Source organism: Thermobia domestica, chromosome 8 (assembly GCF_964235325.1).
Source record: "Thermobia domestica chromosome 8, izTheDome1.hap1.1, whole genome shotgun sequence".
NCBI classification, from domain to species: domain Eukaryota; kingdom Metazoa; phylum Arthropoda; class Insecta; order Zygentoma; family Lepismatidae; genus Thermobia; species Thermobia domestica.
Genome location: NC_137461.1, coordinates 45,963,975 through 45,984,116, shown reverse-complemented (window position 1 = coordinate 45,984,116; position 20,142 = coordinate 45,963,975). Strand labels below are relative to the sequence as shown.

Below are 20,142 nucleotides of genomic sequence, written 5' to 3'. Positions count from 1 at the left end.
ATGCTCCGTGGTTACTGCTGTGTTCAGACCTGCTTGATAATGTACGCTACGAATTGTTTATTATATTTGTGCACTTTTATATTAAAGTAAAATAAATTTATTCGCATTAATGGGTGCTGTATTATGAACTTTTGATACTCATTTATGCTACCAAGTGTTGCGCAATGGATAATTGCACTATGATTCCTAGCCTAATATCCTGTATGAACTATTATATATGAAACGTGATTCTACGTTCACATAGAATCTAAATTTTCTGAGACCTCACGAAAGGCAAGCATTCTTATTAGTTAAACACAATACAAATCTAGTTATTTATTCTTAATGGTATTAATATCCTACTAGCTGAACCTGCGCTCTCTACACAGTACATCATTCACATATAAGGATGAATATCCTTGTCATTCCTCACAACATCTATACATGCCCCTTTACAGACACAAATGAAAGACGTCTTGATAAAAATCGGCAAGGAGTACCATAAAAGGGAGATTTTCTTCGATTTTTTGAGACTACTTCCGGTTGGAGTTTCTAGTTCATGTATGATCAATGTTTTCTTTCTTCTTGCATGCAGTATGTAATAAGCAAATATATTACGCACACAACTAATTATAATGTCAATGATATATTGAACACATATATCATTGACATTATAATTAGTTGTGTGCGTAATATATTTGCTTATTACATACTGCATGCAAGAAGAAAGAAAACATTGATCATGGCAAAACACGGCAAAACATTGTAAAAACACTCAAAGTAGTAAAGATTCATCTAAGACTGGAGAAATGGTTATCATTCGTTTTTCATTATCATTTGGCCATAAAACAAACGCCGGAGAGATATATATGATCCCTGTATAAGAATAATTGATGTTGGAATGTATAACTCGTAGGATATGATGCTTTATTCTTTTTTCAAATTCAACATTTCCAGTGTAGCTCAAAAAATGTAATTAAGAAATAATGGTCATATTTCTCAAATATTCAATTAGAACTGCACAATCTACACAAAATTTGCAATCGATGAGTGAAAACATCATCTTTCCAGAACTTATGGTTTCCGACAACTCACTGCCGAAAGGATTGATTACAAACATTTCTAACATTTTAATATACAGATCAGTTAGGAGATTCAATGTAATTTCAAAATTATATTAATTTCTTATATGATAAATTCTAATTTTATATTTTTAAAAAATGAATTTTCAATTGTATCTTTCTACTAGCTGAACATCCCTAAATTCAGGTTTATTTGAATAATTCGTGCACATAGGATAAACTTATTTTATAAAGTACATTATTCTGAAACGTGTATTGTGGCACACACATATAGCATAGTGCATATACAGGCGTACAATAATCAAATATACAGTATACTGAAAGCTAGTCCCAATCTTATAAATTACGAAGTATTAGTGTGTTATTGTGAAGTACACTTTAAAAACTTAAGCTACACAGTATTTAAGATGTTTAAAGATCTTATGAATTGATACAAAAGGATGAAAAATCAATCATGAAGACGGCGGCTGAGAGTAGACTAGAAGACGCTACTGCAGTTATTCAAACTAGTTCAGGATAACAAATGATATTTTCTACAGGAGACGAAACGAAAATGTACAAATTGCCACTTGACCCTGAAAGACAGACACAGTCGTTCTACAGAACTTCCGATGCTTATGCAAACGATATTACAGAAGTTTAATAAAATATATGAAAACTTAACTATAGTCTTGAGATAATCATATTACAAGTAGTAGTTCTTTGTTTTGAATGAAAATACAAGTACACGCTATAAATTATAATACAACCTTCAAATTGAAGTAAACACTTGAAAGATGATGCACCAGTGTACACGTGAATAACATTTTGACAATTATTAGAAACAGAACAGGAATAGATATGCAGTACATCGCTGGTTGGATAATAGTCAAAATATAGATCACAAGGTGACGATGACTGTAGCAAAATGTTAATGTAACATCAATATATCATCCCTTTTTTTTTAGTAACAATGGTCAGTGGAGTAGCTTATCAGCTCTTATCATTTTCAATCACAAACTTTAATCGCCAATAATAAATAATATACGCACTTTTGACCTTCATTATTTATTTTCATCCTGTTTTATCTATGATTCCACAATATTTGTTGTAATGATGCTCACGTGAGTGAGTGCACTACAGAATTGTTTTTATATAAATACAGCGCATAGCTTCTGTAAGGTATTCTTCTCACCATGTGGAAGTCAACGGTCCTGTGTCTGTTACTGCTTGTAACAGGTCAAATTGCAGGTAGGGCAATTTCAGGGTTTCTTTGAACTTTTAATTCTGGGGCGTCACATGGGGAAGTGTACGAGGAGGAATTACTTCACTCACTTGCTCACCTACCTACCTAAACTCACACCTATATATATATATATATATATATATATATATATATATATATATATATATATATATATATATATATATATATATATATATATATATATATAAACATATATACAGTATGTGTACTGTACTGTACTGGAATACCACCACTTCCTGTGAGATCAGCAGTACAGGGTCTAGACAGAGGGAAGACGGGGAACGTCCGTGCTCACAGTGTCTACTCAGTATAGTGAGGACAATCGGGAAGCAACTTAAATTTAAAAAAGTAACGAATGCCGGTCTTGAAATCTAGCATTAATGGCGAGGAGAGCCGATGTGCTATTTACACATCATTCCATAGCCTGGGTGATAGGGGCCCTGGACTCCTACGGGCTAAGGCCAGGTGTTTAGTTAATATATAGATAGTAGTATACTGATGGAAATCACGAATCTCTACTTATATCGGTGTACAAATCTCACCTTACAATTTGAAATATAATGAAGTTTCCAGTTTAACTTCTTACGATGATGCGTTTTAGGTTAAGTGAAAATGATTATGAAAGAATTGGTGAAAGAGAAAACGGGAGGAAACAGGAGAACGCCGAAAATACTTACTGGCACGATTTTCTGTTCCACAAACTCACACAGGCTGAGATCGATTCATACGCAGGGGCGTCATTTCAGACCTCACTTGAGGGAGGCAAGAGCACCATCGACATAAGACTTTCACGTTTTTTACTAGTATATTAGTGGACAATCGATTAAAGTATATGTATTCCTCAAACTCTTGGGGGAGTGCAATTGCCCCCCTGTCCCCCTAAATGACGCCCCTGCAGATACCCCATGCACCAGTGGTCATCGCTCTACCATTAAACCATTGTGTCCTCCACACAAAAATGGAGAATAAATGTCAGTCAATAGTTGTGTGATTAGCATTCTTTTAGCTTTGGTATATGCTACGTGATTATGAGTTTTGATTTTGTAAAGCCCAGTTTCCGTAGGTACATGATGCATAGTTGTAGGACGTAAAGCCAAAGAACAAACATCCCAACCGGTTGATATTCAAAACCTCTAGTGCAAGGATATCATTCTTCTAAACCAATAAATGCGTCCTTCTGATAATTTGTAAGTACAGTAATAGTATGATTGCATAAGAATACGAAGGGCAGTAAAAAAAAAATCTGGAATTCGTTTGTAGCTCTTTATTACCATATTACAAGCACACATTTACTTAATTGCCTTCAAAGTTGGCATCTTCGGAACACACACACACACACACACACACACACACACACACACACACACTTGTTCCACAGCTCCTGCCATTGGTGGAAATACCGTCGAAAAGCCTCTTTTGATATTATCCGAAAAAAGAAGTATTAGTTTTGATCTCTTCTACGTTGGCGGAACGAAAAGGTCCATTTTTAGCTTTGGAAAGAGCCAAACATTCGATGGTGCTAAACTGTTTTTAAGGTTATCAGACTCTCTGAATCAGATATTCCCCAATTTGCACATGAACTTGATGTTTGCGCATTTCTCGATCTATGAAATTGTACCGAAACGATCACTACACATTTTTCCATTTAACTACACCTTCTGTTAAGATGTCTTTACACTTGTTAAATTCAGAATTAGGCAATCTAGGGACTGTATTACACAAGATTCATTGTGGTTGTATCTTCACCTCCATGAATGCAGATGCTCAGAACTACAACATTCCGGTGACTTTCTGACTGCCCCTCGTATTATGATGTAAATTAATAAAACTTAATATTATTTTAAGTTCTGAAGTTTCAATTACTTTATATATCGTAGTATTGTTTAAGAGTTGGAGCTTTTCAAATGAAATATTGCAAATACTTTGAATATTTCAGAAATGCCTTTCCGGCTACTTTGTCAACCTTGATTGATTAGCTTGATTCTGGTTAGCATCAGGGAGGTATTACTTTGATATTTATTACATGGTGCAGAAATATGGGTAATGTAAACCATGTAGTGCGTAATACTAAATTGGTACATGTTCTGCTTGTGCTATGTAGAACAGAAGGCGCTATATCGAACTGCTTAATTAAGGCAATTTAATTTACATAGCTCATTAAGTTGATTCACGTAAGTGGCTTAGTGCTCAGTTCCGAAACCATTTTTCAATGATCAAACTTCGAATCACTCACACAGACACACAGACACACACACACACACACACACACACACACACACACATGTCATATTTGGTCCAGTCGACTACATAAGGAACACTCAGTAACGCCCACAAACTTTTCCAAGCGGAAGGGAGGAAGGGGGGAGGGGGTAGAAACTGAGAACAAGCATTGCTAACATACACGGCTTGATGCACATAATACCTTATGTAAAACAATTTTACGCACATTGTGTAACTTTATTAACTACAGTAAATAGGTATATTAAATATTGTAGTGGGTGAGTAAGCAAATATAATTTGTTTTGTGATGTATTTCAGATGTGATTGTCTAAAGGCATCAATGGGATTGATCCCAAATTATAGAGAAGTCCAGGGCAGTAAGGATTGTCTTTTCTTTACAAATGATAGGACACAATTCTTGTAAAACTAGCAATGTTTGTAAAACTAGCAGTCTAAATATAATTAGTCTAAATTAGGTTGACTCTTGCGTGCACTACGCTTATATGGTCAAACATGCTTCACTTCATTTTATTTTGTATTGTGTGTGAACCTATATCATTTCGTTATTGAAAGATAGTAGTGGACTTGTCTTGACACAACGAATCACAATTAGAACTTGTCAAACGCACTTTTATGTCATTATGAAAAAAAAAACAAAAAAACTTATGTTCATTATAAGTTCATCATAGGTTCTCTTTCATGTGTTCGATTGGACACATGCCTCGAACAACACTACTTTTCTGTTGTTTTGGTTAGGTTTGAGATTTTATTTCATTTGTTTGTTATTGATATTTAAAAAAATCTTTTCTTTGACAGTTACTGAAATGGGATTTGTTAAATCATTTCAGATTATCTTCATATATGTAGCTCATTTACATATCTCAAGGACAATATTTAATATTATAATAGGATACATGAAGAATATATTAAAAGAATTAAAACGAAAGAACTAATGATGAGAACTAATGATGAAAGTTAAAAGTGCCTATGCTTGCATAAATGTCTAATTGTATTTTCTTCATAGATGTCTTGTAATTTGAGGACGCTGAATACAATTATACTATTTTAAAACATATCTTTGGGAATGATTCTTGCATGGAATAAGACCTGTGCATGTAATGAGACTGTTAAAATATGGAATTGTTGTTACGGAATAATGGTACTTGTGATTATGCGTTGCTAGGAGATATGGCCTGTGCAAACAAGTTAAGTTAAATTGTATGTGTTACATGATGGTTTGGTAATTGAGATATTATTATGTTGTTTTATGGTTTTGGAATGGATATCTCAAATTAGGTAGTTTGTATGTGCGAATTAGTTGCTATATTATTGACATGGTAAATGATATTAGAAAATGTAGTATCAATCAGCAATTAATATATCTGGAACTAAATCTATGATTACGTTTAACTTTATACAATTTGATTAGTCTTAATTAAGAGCCTGCCTTACTAAAAATAATACAAAATTTACCATTTTATTTTGCTTGTTTATTCATAAGTGAAAGCAGATAATGAAATTCATCTTACCACAATCATAGATAATGTTATTCTATAACAGAAAATATGACCCTAAAGAATGTTGAATGTTGCCATCTATAGAAATTACAGTGTTGCCAGAATAATTCCCCTAAAATTACTTATAATGATTTGATTATAAATAGTTTCTTTTAAATTTCAGTTGCACAATACAACTACAATGAGCTGATTGGCCTGTCTATGCTCTTTTACGAGGCACAGAGATCAGGAAAGCTCCCAGCCAACAACCGCATCCCATGGAGAGGAGATTCTGCCCTCAACGACCGTGGACAGAATGGAGAGGATCTCACAGGAGGATACTACGATGGTATATGATGTTTGTTTTTGTACTTATCAAGTTTCAAGAAGTTTTTAAGTCCCGCACTAAGCTGAAAAACATTCTTAATGATATTTACACAATTTGATAAATGTATTCTTTTTGTTATTTATATTTCTCAATATAGCAGCATTGGGAGGTACGTAACTGACACTCCAAGAAACTGAGTTATCCTATGCTTACAAAATAATTACGTGTACTTCTTTCTCTCTCTCTTAAATAGAATATCGATAAATATTTAAAAACTGCAAAACTGAACATTCAACAGTTGCGAAAGCACTTTTAGAAAAGCTTTAATAAATATCATAGAATTATCAATACATAAGTTACAAATCTATCTCTCTCTTCTTCAGAAGACTACACGTTATCTTTTAGGGGCCACGGTGGCTCAGTGGTAGAGCGTTCACCTCTGGTGCTTGGGGTCCCGGGTTCGATCCCAGCCCCCGCCAAGTGAACTTTGTGGTGGACAAACACCGTGTGCGTGGATTTTCTCGGGGTTCTCCCGTTTCCTCCCACTTTCTTCATTCCACCATTGCATTCATTATACACCATCACCGTCTCATTTAGCCTAACCGGCATAACCGTGGGACGTAAAACTCACATATTTCATTTCATTTCATGTCACGTTATCTTTTAATGTCATAGCTTTCCATCTCTAGCAGTCCTTTTCAACCCAGTGTACGAAAAATGCCCCATCTTATAGATTATAGATTTTTTTGAATATGTTCGCAGCCGTCTTCTTTCTCAAGATCTTGCTTTCGAAAGTGTTTTGAAAAAAAGAAAAAAAAAACATATCTGAGTAAGTGTCCAGTTAGTTTTGGTTTGCTTATTTGCATTAATGTATGTGGCTGTCTTCCTTCATGTACTTCTTACAGCAGCATCTTATTGTTCTTGCTGTCGGTCCAATTAGTTCTTGTAATCTTCCTTCGAAACCACATTTCTGCTGCCTCGAGTAGAGGTTTATCTTATTTTGCTAATATCCATGTTTTATTTCCATATACCAAGACATTCTACATAAAGATTGCTAAGAAATTTCTTTCCAATGTAGATCGTAATGTGCTTATTCACTAAAATGTTGTTTTTTTCTTCTGCAAAGCGTTCTTGTCCAGTGCTATTCTTTTTTAGATTTTGCTATGACATCTGTTGTCCCTTTCTATATTACTACCGAGATAGCGAAGTTCGGCCATTTCCTCAAGTCATTATGTACCTATTTTTGTTAATAACTCTTTGATATCCTTTCTTGTCTATAACTTGTTTTCATTTTTCTTGGTATTTACTTTTAGCTTCGTTATTTTGTGGTTTAAGACACTGAGCATTAAATTTAATTGCTTTTTTGTTTGAGTTTGCCACAATACCAATATCATTGGCAACTCTGATGGAGTGAGCATGTATTCCATTAATTTTCATTCCTTTCATTTTTATTTTTATTTAGGTTATTGCCTCCTCATTGAACATATTGAATAAGTAAGGCGGCAGAAGACATCCCTGTTTCACATCTCCTAATTTTTCTTCTTTCTTGCTGTCGTTAATATTCAATTCCGTACTTTGTCTTTTGTATATATTCAAAATTATTCATCTATAATACCAGTGAAGCTCAACTTTGCACATTACTTTAAATCACATCAAACGCTTTTTCTGAGTAATAAATATTATGTACATTTTTCTGTTTACTTCTAATCATCTTTTCAAAAGTTCCATTGTTGCACACTTCGTTCATTTCTCTGATCTAGAACCAAACTGATCATTGTCTAAATTTTGTCCTATTTTCTTTTTGATCCTACCCTTACTATCAAACAGTATTTTTGATGTATGCGGTTCAGGAGCAAATATTCTACAATTTATTCACCCCTTTGCATTATCCTTCTTGGGCATTGTGCAAGTTCTACTTCTTGTGAGGTCAGGTGTATAATACCTTCCTTATAGTATTTCGATATCACCTTAAATAAATTTCTTTTGCTGTAATCACTGTTATTTTGTAGAAGCTTCGCATGAATGTAATTTATTTCCATTACTTTATTAATTTAACCAATTTAGCACATGAGAGAATTCTTTTGTTGATATTGGTGGTCTATTATTGTCTCCATACGTTAGTTTCTGATCTTTAATGCACTCATTTAAACCTCTAATTTTCTCACTATTGTATCGGTCTTCAATATATTCTTCCCATCTGTTACTTACGTCTTCTGTATTGAACATCATCTTCACACTTTTGGCGTCATTTTAATATGTAACTTGTACATGAGGTTTTCTGTAATACAAGTATTCTAATCTAGTTTTATCTATTCTGAAGTGCTCGAATAGAATTATTAATATACTATTTTACATTGATTCAGTTAAAATTGAAGTTCTACTTCCTTTGTATGAAGAACTTTCACCAAATACGCATAATATCAAAGCATAAAAATATAAACAGCAGTTTCGATTTAAAATTACTGCCTGAAATATAATGCTTTATGTTTAGAAATTAATAATGTATTGGGCCTACTCATTGGTTGAATAGCAATATGCTACCCTCCTTTGTAGGCTTCTTTTAATATACTGTATTTCAGATTCATTTTCAAAATCTAGTGGTCAATATTTATAATTAGTATAAACATTTTGTCAAATATTTTATTGAGTATAGAACAATTACAATTTATTTTTATTTGATTTGTGCTGTGTTATTCTGCAACGAAGGATAAGTAATGTTTAACCAAAGGGTTATTAAATGAGATTTCCTCAATATTTTTCAGCTGGTGACTTAGTGAAATTTGGATTTCCTATGGCCCACACTGTAACAATTCTTTCATGGGGATTCTTGTCCAATCAACAAGGATATGTAAATGCAGGTACGTAAGTAGATTGTAAATCAACATCCTCCGAAAGATACTTTTTCTAGAGGATGCTAATACAATAAAGATACTTGATAAATAATAATAATCAAGGTACACAATGACGCTAATTCATTGCTAACTGATATCATAAAATCCAATCCTGACTGGTAAAAGATCGAATTTGTTTCTTGCAAACTATAAAATATTGAAAAAAATTTCTTATATAGACAATTTAAATTTTAATAAAATATATTTATATTTTTTATTTAATGTAATAAGGAAACATTGAACATTATTATTATCAATAAAACTGATATTGTTATTTCTGTTCATTTATCCAATGATTTAATTTCAAGAACTCTGCTCTTCTCTTTATCTGCCGCAACCTTATTCTTGCGAAGATGTTATAATTTCTATGGATTTTATATTGACGTATGAGCTTGTTAGATATGTGTTCTTGGCGTAAGTTTTTAGAATGTATATTGTGATGGATGAAGGAAACAGTTGAGCTTCTGAAATTAACCCACTGGATATTAAAATATCACTTTATACAGTTATTATAATATAATATCACAGGATACAGTTATTATAATATTACTTTTGATGTTAAGTTTGATTTCTTTATTTATAATTAATTTGAAAGTAAGTTTTAAATGTTTATACAAACAAGAGGACTATTTTTTACAAGTTGAAATTAATATATTCAGATAGGTTACCTACGACTGCAGATCTGAAAATTCATTTTTTTAAATAGAAAATCCTTATCGCTTATTATTTTTAAAGCATTTATCATCTTAACAAGCTTTTAAGAAAGAGTGCTAATAGTATGACTTTTTTCGATAACATTTAAAACTATAAAAGTATTCAATAGCATAACTAAGGAAAAACTACATAATCTTCTTTAGTTAAAAAAATAACTTATGTACAGTAATATACATATTTATCACGCACATAGCATTTGTATTGTTCTGCTTTCATAAGTATTGTAACTTCATGTACCAAACTTAGCTTTTGTTCTTAATGTTTATAACATGTTAAGAGATATATGATGATTATTTTTGTTGAGAAAATCAAAATCACTGCTCTTATAAAATAATTAAAAGATGTCGTCGAAAATACTCGTACTTTACAAGTATTTATGATTTATTTTAAAGGCCAAGTACAGTATTTCCTGAACACGATCAAGTGGGCAACTGACTATTTTATCAAGTGTCATGTGAGCCCCACTAAGTACTATGGACAAGTGGGTAACGGAAGTCTTGATCACAGCCTTTGGGGAAGACCTGAAGAAATGACAGAAGCTAGACCAGCATGGTACATCGATCCACAACATCCAGGTTTGTATTGTGTAACATATAGATCTCGCTTTTTGAAATTTAACTTTCAACATATTTTGTCATTGGAATTTCTCAATTAATCTATCATTGTTCTCTGAGGACTAGTAAGGTTAATTGTGTTCATCATGTGTATATTTTGTTCGCAAGCAATTTCTAGCCGACTTACCTAAAGAAGCTAAAAGGAGATGACTACGGTAATAGAACGAGAGTGCTTGTAAAACTTCCATTTTATTTGAATTTTTAAAAGGATACTTGTAAATCAGAATTTAAGCTGGGGCAACAAAAAAGATTGAGATTTAGGATTACAGACACACATCTACAAGAACTTGTTAGGCTTCATTACACAGAATATACCAATTATATTCCTTCGGTAATAAGACACTGTTAAAGAAGTCAGGTCCTTACAGGTAAAATATGAAACATATTCTTTTATAATTATATTTTTGTTTTAATAAAAACACGTAACTTTTTCAACTGTTTCAAATTTAAAAAAGTACTGACATTCTTCTACATATCTTGTCAGTATGAAAAGTAAGCTGTTTGCAAGTTCTAGACAATTTCGTGATTTCTGAAACTTTATCCTGGACTTGCATCAAATTTCGTTCAAATTGATTTTTCTTCAGTAAATATATACAATATATTTGAAGCTTTTTAGTTAAAACGGCGCGATAAGGAAGAGCATATTACAGACACTCTTTTCCGAGTTACCTTGTTGAATATAAGCAAATCATACAGGCATACGTTTGACCATCTATTGCTTATATTCCTGATTTACTAGTATAAATGAACATTGGTAAGTGATTTATTAAATACTAAATTCACAAATAAATACTAAATTCAATTCGGCTTAACTGTTATGGTTTATTTAATACTATTGTACTCTACTTCTTCATAATTTAATTCTCTAAAGAGTTTTATTATAGTTGCTTTTGTAAAAAAATAATTTTTTAGTTGTTACAACCATGATAGTGCAGTACGTATATCGCGTGAATAAATTAGTTTAACTCTTTCATATTTACCAGTACGATATATGTGTTCTTTTTCTCTTAGTAAGTATGAGTTGACCTTTGTCAGAAGAACCGTAATATTGAAAAGGGAAAGAATAGATTTACACAAGATAGAAACACACAATCATAATTACAATACTACACAATACTTATGAAATGTTATAGTTAAAATACATGTTAATCTATGAATTAAATTCGTACTTATAATATTTTTGTGCAACATTGTGTATCCTTCAATCTTTCGTAGTCGTATATTCACAATTTTAAGATATTAAGGTTTGACGATTGTAATCTTCTCTCAATAGAATAGATGATCCTCTAACATTAACTCTTTTTCTGTTTTAAACTGTAAATGTGAAATTATTTGATAGAATTGAAGCTTGTTTTATATAGTTCATATTTATTTTTAGAAGATTATTTTTACCTAATGCTTGTGTATCTATTCTGTGCAGTCAATAGAATATCAGTTCATAAATGTTCATTTTTTCATAACGTATGTGCATCAACAAAATATCACAAAATAATAATAAAAAGTTTTACGCAACTAGTGTGCGAAACACGTATGCAGATTTTATGTTTAGGACTTTTCTCACGGTTTATAAAGTAGAAGACTCCACGAAATACCATTCATTATCGTTAGTTTTGGAACCTAACGGTTAGGCTTCATGGAACGTCAGTACTGAGGCTGTTTGTCAAAATAATGAATAAATACGTTCGACAAGTGTATTATATAAATATAACAGTTATTGTCTCACGTAAAATAATATGGTACTGAGGATAGAACATATGTTAATACCATATCATCATCGTGCAGGTTCTGACTTAGCTGGTGAAACAGCTGCAGCGATGGCAGCTGCCTCCATGGTGTTCAAGCAACACGACGCTTCTTACTCTGCAACCTTGTTGAGTCATGCAAGACAACTGTATGATTTTGCTGATAAGTACAGAGGAAAATACTCAGATTCTATTGCTGATGCCGCATTGTGGTACAAGTAAGTTTCTTTTCAATATTTATACATTTGATGCTACCAAGTCAACTATAAGATTTCGAGCCATGCTTTTTCTTCAGCGTATGTATTTTTCTCTTGTAAGGAATTTACCGTCTCTTTCCACTGCAGATATTAAAGTATCGATTATGACTGTTGATCTTTAGCAGTCATATAGTTAAAGTGAGATCTTTAGCAGTTAGCTCCCATCAGTTCCAGAAGGTAGTGGAGGTTACGTGGTAGTTATTCTGAGAAATTCAATATACTTCAGTAGAGAGAAATGGGAATACAATACTTCAGTACATCAAATATTTATTGATTTTAGAAAGGCCTATGACTCGGTTAGGAGGGAAACATTGTACAACATTCTTACAGAATTTGGAATACTGAAAAAGTTACATTAATTAAGATATGTTTAAATGAATCCCAAAGTAAAGACCGGATAGGAAAATTCTTGTCCACATGCTTTCAAGTCAAGAATGGCGTGAAACAAGGAGATGCGTTTTCGCCATTATTGTTCAACTTTGTCCTGGAGCACGCTATAAGGAAAATACAAAAATAACAACCAGAACCTAGGGCTGAATGATATTGACCAAGTTATGCATATGCTGATGATGTAAATTTAATAGGGGATGATAGGAGAACAGTAGAAAGAATGCAGAGGTCTTATTAAACGCTTGCAGGGACATGGGTTTAGAAGTATAGAGAAAACAAAATACATGGAAATCCGTCTTGATTGTAATACTGCAAATTACGGATGTATTAAAATATCAAATAATACTTTCGATAAAGTGGATACTTTCAAATATCTAGAATCAATATTACCAGACCAAAACAATATTTACGAAGAAATTAAATGTCGACTAAAAGCAGTTTTATTATTCAGTTTAAAATCTTTCGTCGTAGCGAATTCTGTCGGGGAATTTAAAGCTTAAAATATATGAAACGCTTATTGCTGAATAATCATGCCTATTGTTCTGTATGGTCACGAAACATGGTAGCTTACTCTGAGGGAAGAACGCAGACTGAAAGTATTTGAAAATTAGATCGTGAAACAAATATTCGGTCCCAAGAGGAACGGCAAAGGGAAATAATAGAAACTTCATAACGAGGAACTACATAATTTATACTGTTATCGAACATTGTTAGGGTCATGAAGTCTAGGAGGCTTAATTCGGCAGGTCATGTAGCCAGAATGGAAGAAAATTAGGAACGTTTTCAAAGTTTTAACTGGAAGTTCAATCGGAAAAGACCGTTAGGAAGACCTGTGGCAAATGGAAGGACAACATTAAGATCAATCTAGCAGAAATAGGAATACAAACTAGAAACTCGATCCAGTTGGCTAAATATAGAAATCGATGGAGAGCTTTTGTGAAAGCGGTTTTGAACCTGAAGGTCATAGAGATAGTTAGTTCTGATTTTCTAAAAAGACCATAATGTGTTACAGAAAACGTTGGAAAGAGTTAACACTAGATTACAGAAAACACGAAATTCAACAGAAAACTTTAAACAGAGGTTCCCAAAATTCGCACAGAATGAGCTTCTTTACTAATTTCGCTAAAGTCCGTTAAATGGCAGAGGTTAGACATACCTAATTTAAGTATTCGAAATTAAAATAGTTGGATTATGGAAATTAAAAGAGCATAAAACAAAATATCTATTTCGTAATTTATTGTATGTACAATTCTGTACTTCTTTCCGGTCGAAATAATGTGAGGATACCAGTAACCAATTTAGAGACTGATCGTTAAGGAAAATATTGATTTGTCGTTGTCCCATTTGATAATACGGAGGTATTGTTTTGTGTTCCTTGTTTAGCTCCTACGGATACACTGATGAATTGGCCTGGGCAGCTATTTGGATGTACAAAGCCACAAATGAACAGAACTACCTAACTGCAGCTGAGAACTTCTACAGCAGCTTCTACTTGGGTTACCGACCTCCAGATTTTGGTTGGGACAACAAGGCCGCTGGTGTTCAAGTAAGTTCTTTGTTAAATATTTGATAACAAGATTTCATGTCATTTATGAAATGTTTACTAATATTTTATATTTGTAATGTTTCATGATGAGTATCTAACATCTATAATAGTAACTGGTAGTCAATATGTGCCCTCCTCGCTGTTTTGATGGACCACAGCGTGGTTTGAAAAGCACGAATGGTGATATTGTTTTCTGGCGTTCGCGATGACAGGAGGGAGAAGAAGACCGTGGAGTGGGTACCACAGTCTATTGACTTCAATCCTACGAATTTTACAATATAATTAAATGTTTTCATACGCTGGATTGGGGCAAGGGTTGCGTGGAATAAGTACCACAGTCTATTGACTTCAATCCTGTGGACTTTGTAATATCGAGAATCTTTGAAATCTGAAGTTTATGCTGTGAAAATCAGGGATTTGAATACTCAACAAAGGAGGATATTTCCTGAAACGCCTCGTTCAAAAATTTACGTCTCTTAAAAGGAATGTAAGGAAACATTGGCGGAAATTTGAGAATAAAATGCTGAAAATGGTGCCGGAGACACGGAGCACGTTTCACACCTAGGTACTATCAAGGGTGTGATAAAATAGAGGATCTACCCATATGTATCTTCATCCTATAAAATCAATGAAGCCTGAAAACAACCGAGCATCGGCACGTCTGATTGGCTACTGTTTTCCGCCATGATTATTGGCTCAAAACATTGCGATCTTACTGGACAAAGTGGGCAGAGTAGGGGTGGCGAAACTGTGACGTATGGCTTCAAGATTTTGTTGTAAGGGCAGATCCTCTATTTTATAACATCCTTGGGTACTATGCTTTTCAATGTTACCTATACATCATGTAAGTTTAACACCAGATCAAGGTTCAACTGCACTAGTTTTTTTTACTAGATACAGATTTCAGTCTACCATACTTCCACTGAATACAAATAAACTTCTCTATTTACTTTCCAACTCATTATAGTTACTGTATTTCATAATGTTTTAACTAGGTTAATCATATTTGTTGGTAAGAATTTTAAACGGAGTATTGTGCCTCAGTAGTAGGTTAAAAGCTGGAAATCGTTATTTATATGGAATTCATTATGTTTCAATAGTCATAAGAATAAATTACTTAATTGAGTCAACAAAATAGGAAAAGTTTCCTGACAATCTAGTTGGTGAGTTTGGGAAAAGCTATTCAATCAAAGACTAAAAGTGCTGTATAAATATATACAAGCTGCACATACATTAGATTACCATCTATCTGGTTTGTTGTTGACGTAGGGGCAGGCCGATAATAAAAATACGGATAGGGTGGAGTTCTATAATCCTCATTTCTTGCCTCACCCATACCATTAAAAACACCCTTTTTATACCAAAACCCGCTTTGGTATATTTTGTAACTTCTTAGCGCAGGTCAGTGCTTTATATATGTTTGCTGTGTAGTGTACCGTATGCTTTAGAAATTTATTACAGAATTAGAGTATTGTACACATTTAAAGGTAAATTAATTAATTAATGCAGGAAACATAAAATGATGCACATGATACAATATGAATTGAATTTTAAAATAAACAAAATATTAGTGAAAGACGTAGATCTAATTGTTAAAAAAGATTTAAATTTATTTTACTGTCCATTATACAATGATTACACAAATATAAAAAAAAAGTAAATCTAAACACAAAGTGTCAAAACTTACAGTCGTTAGTTTTTGAAAACGTCCCTGGTAGTTAACTGCGTCTCCTTCAGAAGGCCGCGTTTTTATCATAGCATTAAAAGTCGAGTAGATCGTTAAAAAAATTATTCCTTATTTCATTACGGAGATTTTTGTTATAACTAGACTGGGTACGGAGATTTTTTTTAGTCGTCAGTCTACTATACATATTTCACATAAATATTTTTGAATTTTTGTTGCTTTTTGTCGAGATAAATTGTGCATTACAAATTGTAGATTGTAATAGCTAGTGTTTCATGTTATTAACAAATACTAAAATTGGAACCATGGTAGCTATTACCAATAAAATAATTATTTGCTTACTCTCACTGGTCGTAAGCAACACTGTACGGTCATTATTTTCAGATTTTGTCTATATCCTTTATTTAGGTTCTTTTGGCTCAACTGACCGGACAGACTCAATACAAAACCCAAATTCAGAGTTTCTGTGACTACATGATGAATCAACAACAGAAAACTCCTAAAGGATTAGTTTTCATCAGAGACTGGGGTTCTTTGCGATGGGCTATCAACATTGGATTCATCTGTGTAGAAGTAAGTATTTGTTGAAGCTCCGACTTATAGATATCAAATACAAGATGGTTTTTCTACTTGGAGTTTAAAGTTCTCATTAATTATCATTGAACATCTGTTTCAGTCTTTAAAAAAACGCTTTTAAAACGGAAAAAGGGGAAATTTTCAATAATATTCTAATTTCCAATTTTATATTCATAAATATTCAATGTGATATTTATGAATATGAACATAAACATGATCTTTATGATTTTATGAATTTTTGCGCTTAAGTTGGAGATTTCAAATTCAGGATATAATCTAATTAAAAGTAAGGGAATACATATATCAGCGTTCTCGGAAATTTCGCTTTTATGAAGGGGTGCAGTGTAATTTTTACAAGATTGAAATTTCTTTATCATTATTCAGGAATTATCTATATGAGGACCTTAAATTTAGGAAAATACAAGCTTATATGGTGATCGGTATAGGCTACATTAAAAAAAAGTTTCAGCGTATATCTATCAGATATTCTAGCGTTATATCACAGTTGGAGGTGTGAAATTCGGCTTATGTGTATAAACTTTTACTTTAAAAGACTTAATATATGTTGTAATATTTTCAAAACTTCTTTTTCTATTAAAGGAAAAGGGATAATTTTTATAATAGTCAAATATTAAGATTTTATATTTAATCTTGTGCCAAAAACGGATACTTCTTCTGATAGTATAGTAAGAAGTAACCCACTCTATTATTGACAAATGATCCAAAGTGGGATTGCTTTTCTTTGAAGTATTGATTTCTGAAGCAACACTATTTCTTGCTGTGCATTTATGTGTGTACGAAAGTACAAGTAAATTGGATTTCAGTATCAAATTTTCAACGTCATAAAGTTATATGCGAGGAAGTGAAGTAAAGTACTTCGGACCCAAGTGATAAATATTTTGCAATCTTTGAGAAAACAGACAATGCGTTCAATGACAAACAGACAGAAAATAGATGCTTTAATATTTTCTTAAGAAAATATAATTTTAAAAACATATTTTACTAATAAAAGGAATCAATTATTGATTCAATATTAGTTTTCAAACTTAATACGTTCTTTATTTTTTCTCTGTACAATTTAGTTACTATTGAATTCCGGAACTTCAATATCCATATATTAATATAAGACTCTCGATTAAAACATTGTACTTCGGTTGAACAAGATCTTCTTCAATATCTGATTAACCGAACAGCAGATTTTTATATCTCGTTCCAGTAATGCTATGATTTTACTCCGAAAACATTAATGTATTGGAGTGTATACAAGACTATAAGGCATGTACTTTTAAGACCAGCGTTAGCTTAATTTGACGAAAGAACAAGGGTGCATGGGGTGGGAATACGCTATATTTAAAGAAAGAGCAATCTAGCGTGTAAGTATTAAAAGTTCTTAGATTACATCACTATCCAGAAAAGAACAAAACTTTAAGCTCTGCTCTATATTAATCGAAAGTTATGCCCTTTATACACTTTAGCCCTTGTAAGTGTCCATAATAATCTCTAAAACCTTGAAACATAACTTAATAAATCATGTCTTATTTATTAACCATATAGGCTGCCAAGGCCAATATTGGAAATCCAACTCAATACATTAACTTTGCAAGGAAGCAGCTCCATTATGCTCTGGGTGACACCGGAAGAAGCTTCATCGTAGGATGGGGAACAAATCCACCAACTCACGTTCACAACAGACCAGCGTAAGTATATGTAACCCAACGTAATTTCAATTCATTTAGCAGTACAAGAAAATTATTAAGGAAAGCCTTTAAACCAGCACATCAAGTGTATTAAGTATGGATGTTTTGACCAACATTGAACGTTGAATAAATAGAATAACTAGTTGAATGTTTATTACAGTCAGTAAAGAATATAGCTAGACGAATAGCTGTTGTATACAATAAATAACAAAATAATAAATAAATAATTTTAATGAAGTTGAAACATTAGTTGCTGAAGAAACATCTACTGACCATTAGGGTTACCTGGATTAGTAGTCTAATCTGGAAATTATACCAGAGTAATTCTTAAGTTTATCATTTTGCATAGTAACTGTGAATTACTTTAATCATTTTTTAAAATTTCTTTGCAGGTCATGCCCTAACCCACCACAAGCCTGTGACTGGAACTGGTATAACGGCAATCAACCCAATGGTCACGTACTTGCTGGTGCAATGACTGGTGGTCCCGATGCTTATGATAATTATCAGGACATCAGGAAGGACGCTACACATAACGAACCAACCTGCGATTACAACGCTGCATACACTGGTCTCTTGGCCTATTTCAGCTCTCACTAAAGTTACAAGACTGATTGAAACCTGATACTTTTTTCCAAAATTTACTCTGTTTTTGCAACATGAAAATTCACTGTATATTTTTGCTACAAATTTCTGTAATTATATCTAGTTTGTTTCGCATCGTCAGAGAATGTATTTTTTTCAGGATTTGGATAACTAGATGAATGAATAATATTAATAAATACTATCCTGTTTAATTTTATAACGACGCCCACAGTTCATATGTTCATATAACTTCAAGGCTACTGATTCATCAAAAACCATTTACACACGGCATCATGATATTACCTTTTATTGTAGGATGTGACACATTAAAGTTTTTTACACACCTTAAAAATTGTGCATATAGTGTTCACAAGATGGATCCGTAATTATGCATTATTTATTTTGTGTTGCTATGACAACCAATTTCACATCGTCGAATTAGTATATTAACAAAATAGCAACGTATAACAACTGAAAGAGAAATTACATCTATATCCCTTTTTTATATTCTTCTTCTTCCTATCTTAAACAGCTTGTGCATAATTTGAAAGTGAATTCTACCCACAAATACAAGTAAGGATTGAAATACAAGTATTGTTATAATTTATGGTCTTACTTAAATTTAAAACTTTGGAACACAAAGAAACTGAAGGGTCTTTATTATGCCCTCTTCTATTTTCACAAATAGTATGGATGTATCTGTTAAGAGCACTGAGTAACTTTTTGAAGTATGGAATCACTGTTGGGACAAAACAATCGACAGATAAAATTTGATTGTTAATAGCACATCTTCGTTTACACATACAGTAGGCCTACATAAAAAAATAAATCTTTCCTAACAAAAGAAAAAGTACCAATTATTATGAATTATTATGATATCTTTTTTACCGCCATTAAATTAGTTCTTGAGGCTGCAGTGGCTCAGTGGTAGAGCGTTTACTTCTGACCCATGAGTTCCCTGGTTCGATCCCATCTCGCTCCAAATTTACCTTGTGGTGGGCAAACACTATATGTGTAGGCTATCTCAGGGTTCTCCCGTTTCGTTTCACTTCATTCATTCCACTATTTTAATCCATCTCATTATCACCGTCTCCT

At 32.7% G+C, this 20,142-nt stretch overlaps 1 protein-coding gene across 1 annotated transcript; it reads left to right on the top strand.

Moving 5' to 3' along the window:
- Positions 1 to 2,164: 2,164 nt before the first annotated feature.
- Positions 2,165 to 19,247, top strand: LOC145692865 (uncharacterized). Its single transcript, XM_081768391.1, has 9 exons — positions 2,165 to 2,291; positions 6,208 to 6,372; positions 9,114 to 9,209; positions 10,349 to 10,531; positions 12,353 to 12,530; positions 14,343 to 14,505; positions 16,598 to 16,762; positions 18,320 to 18,462; positions 18,855 to 19,247. Exons 1-9 carry the CDS (start codon positions 2,237 to 2,239, stop codon positions 19,060 to 19,062), a joined length of 1,356 nt encoding a protein of 451 aa, XP_081624517.1. The 5' UTR covers positions 2,165 to 2,236; the 3' UTR covers positions 19,063 to 19,247.
- Positions 19,248 to 20,142: the final 895 nt, after the last annotated feature.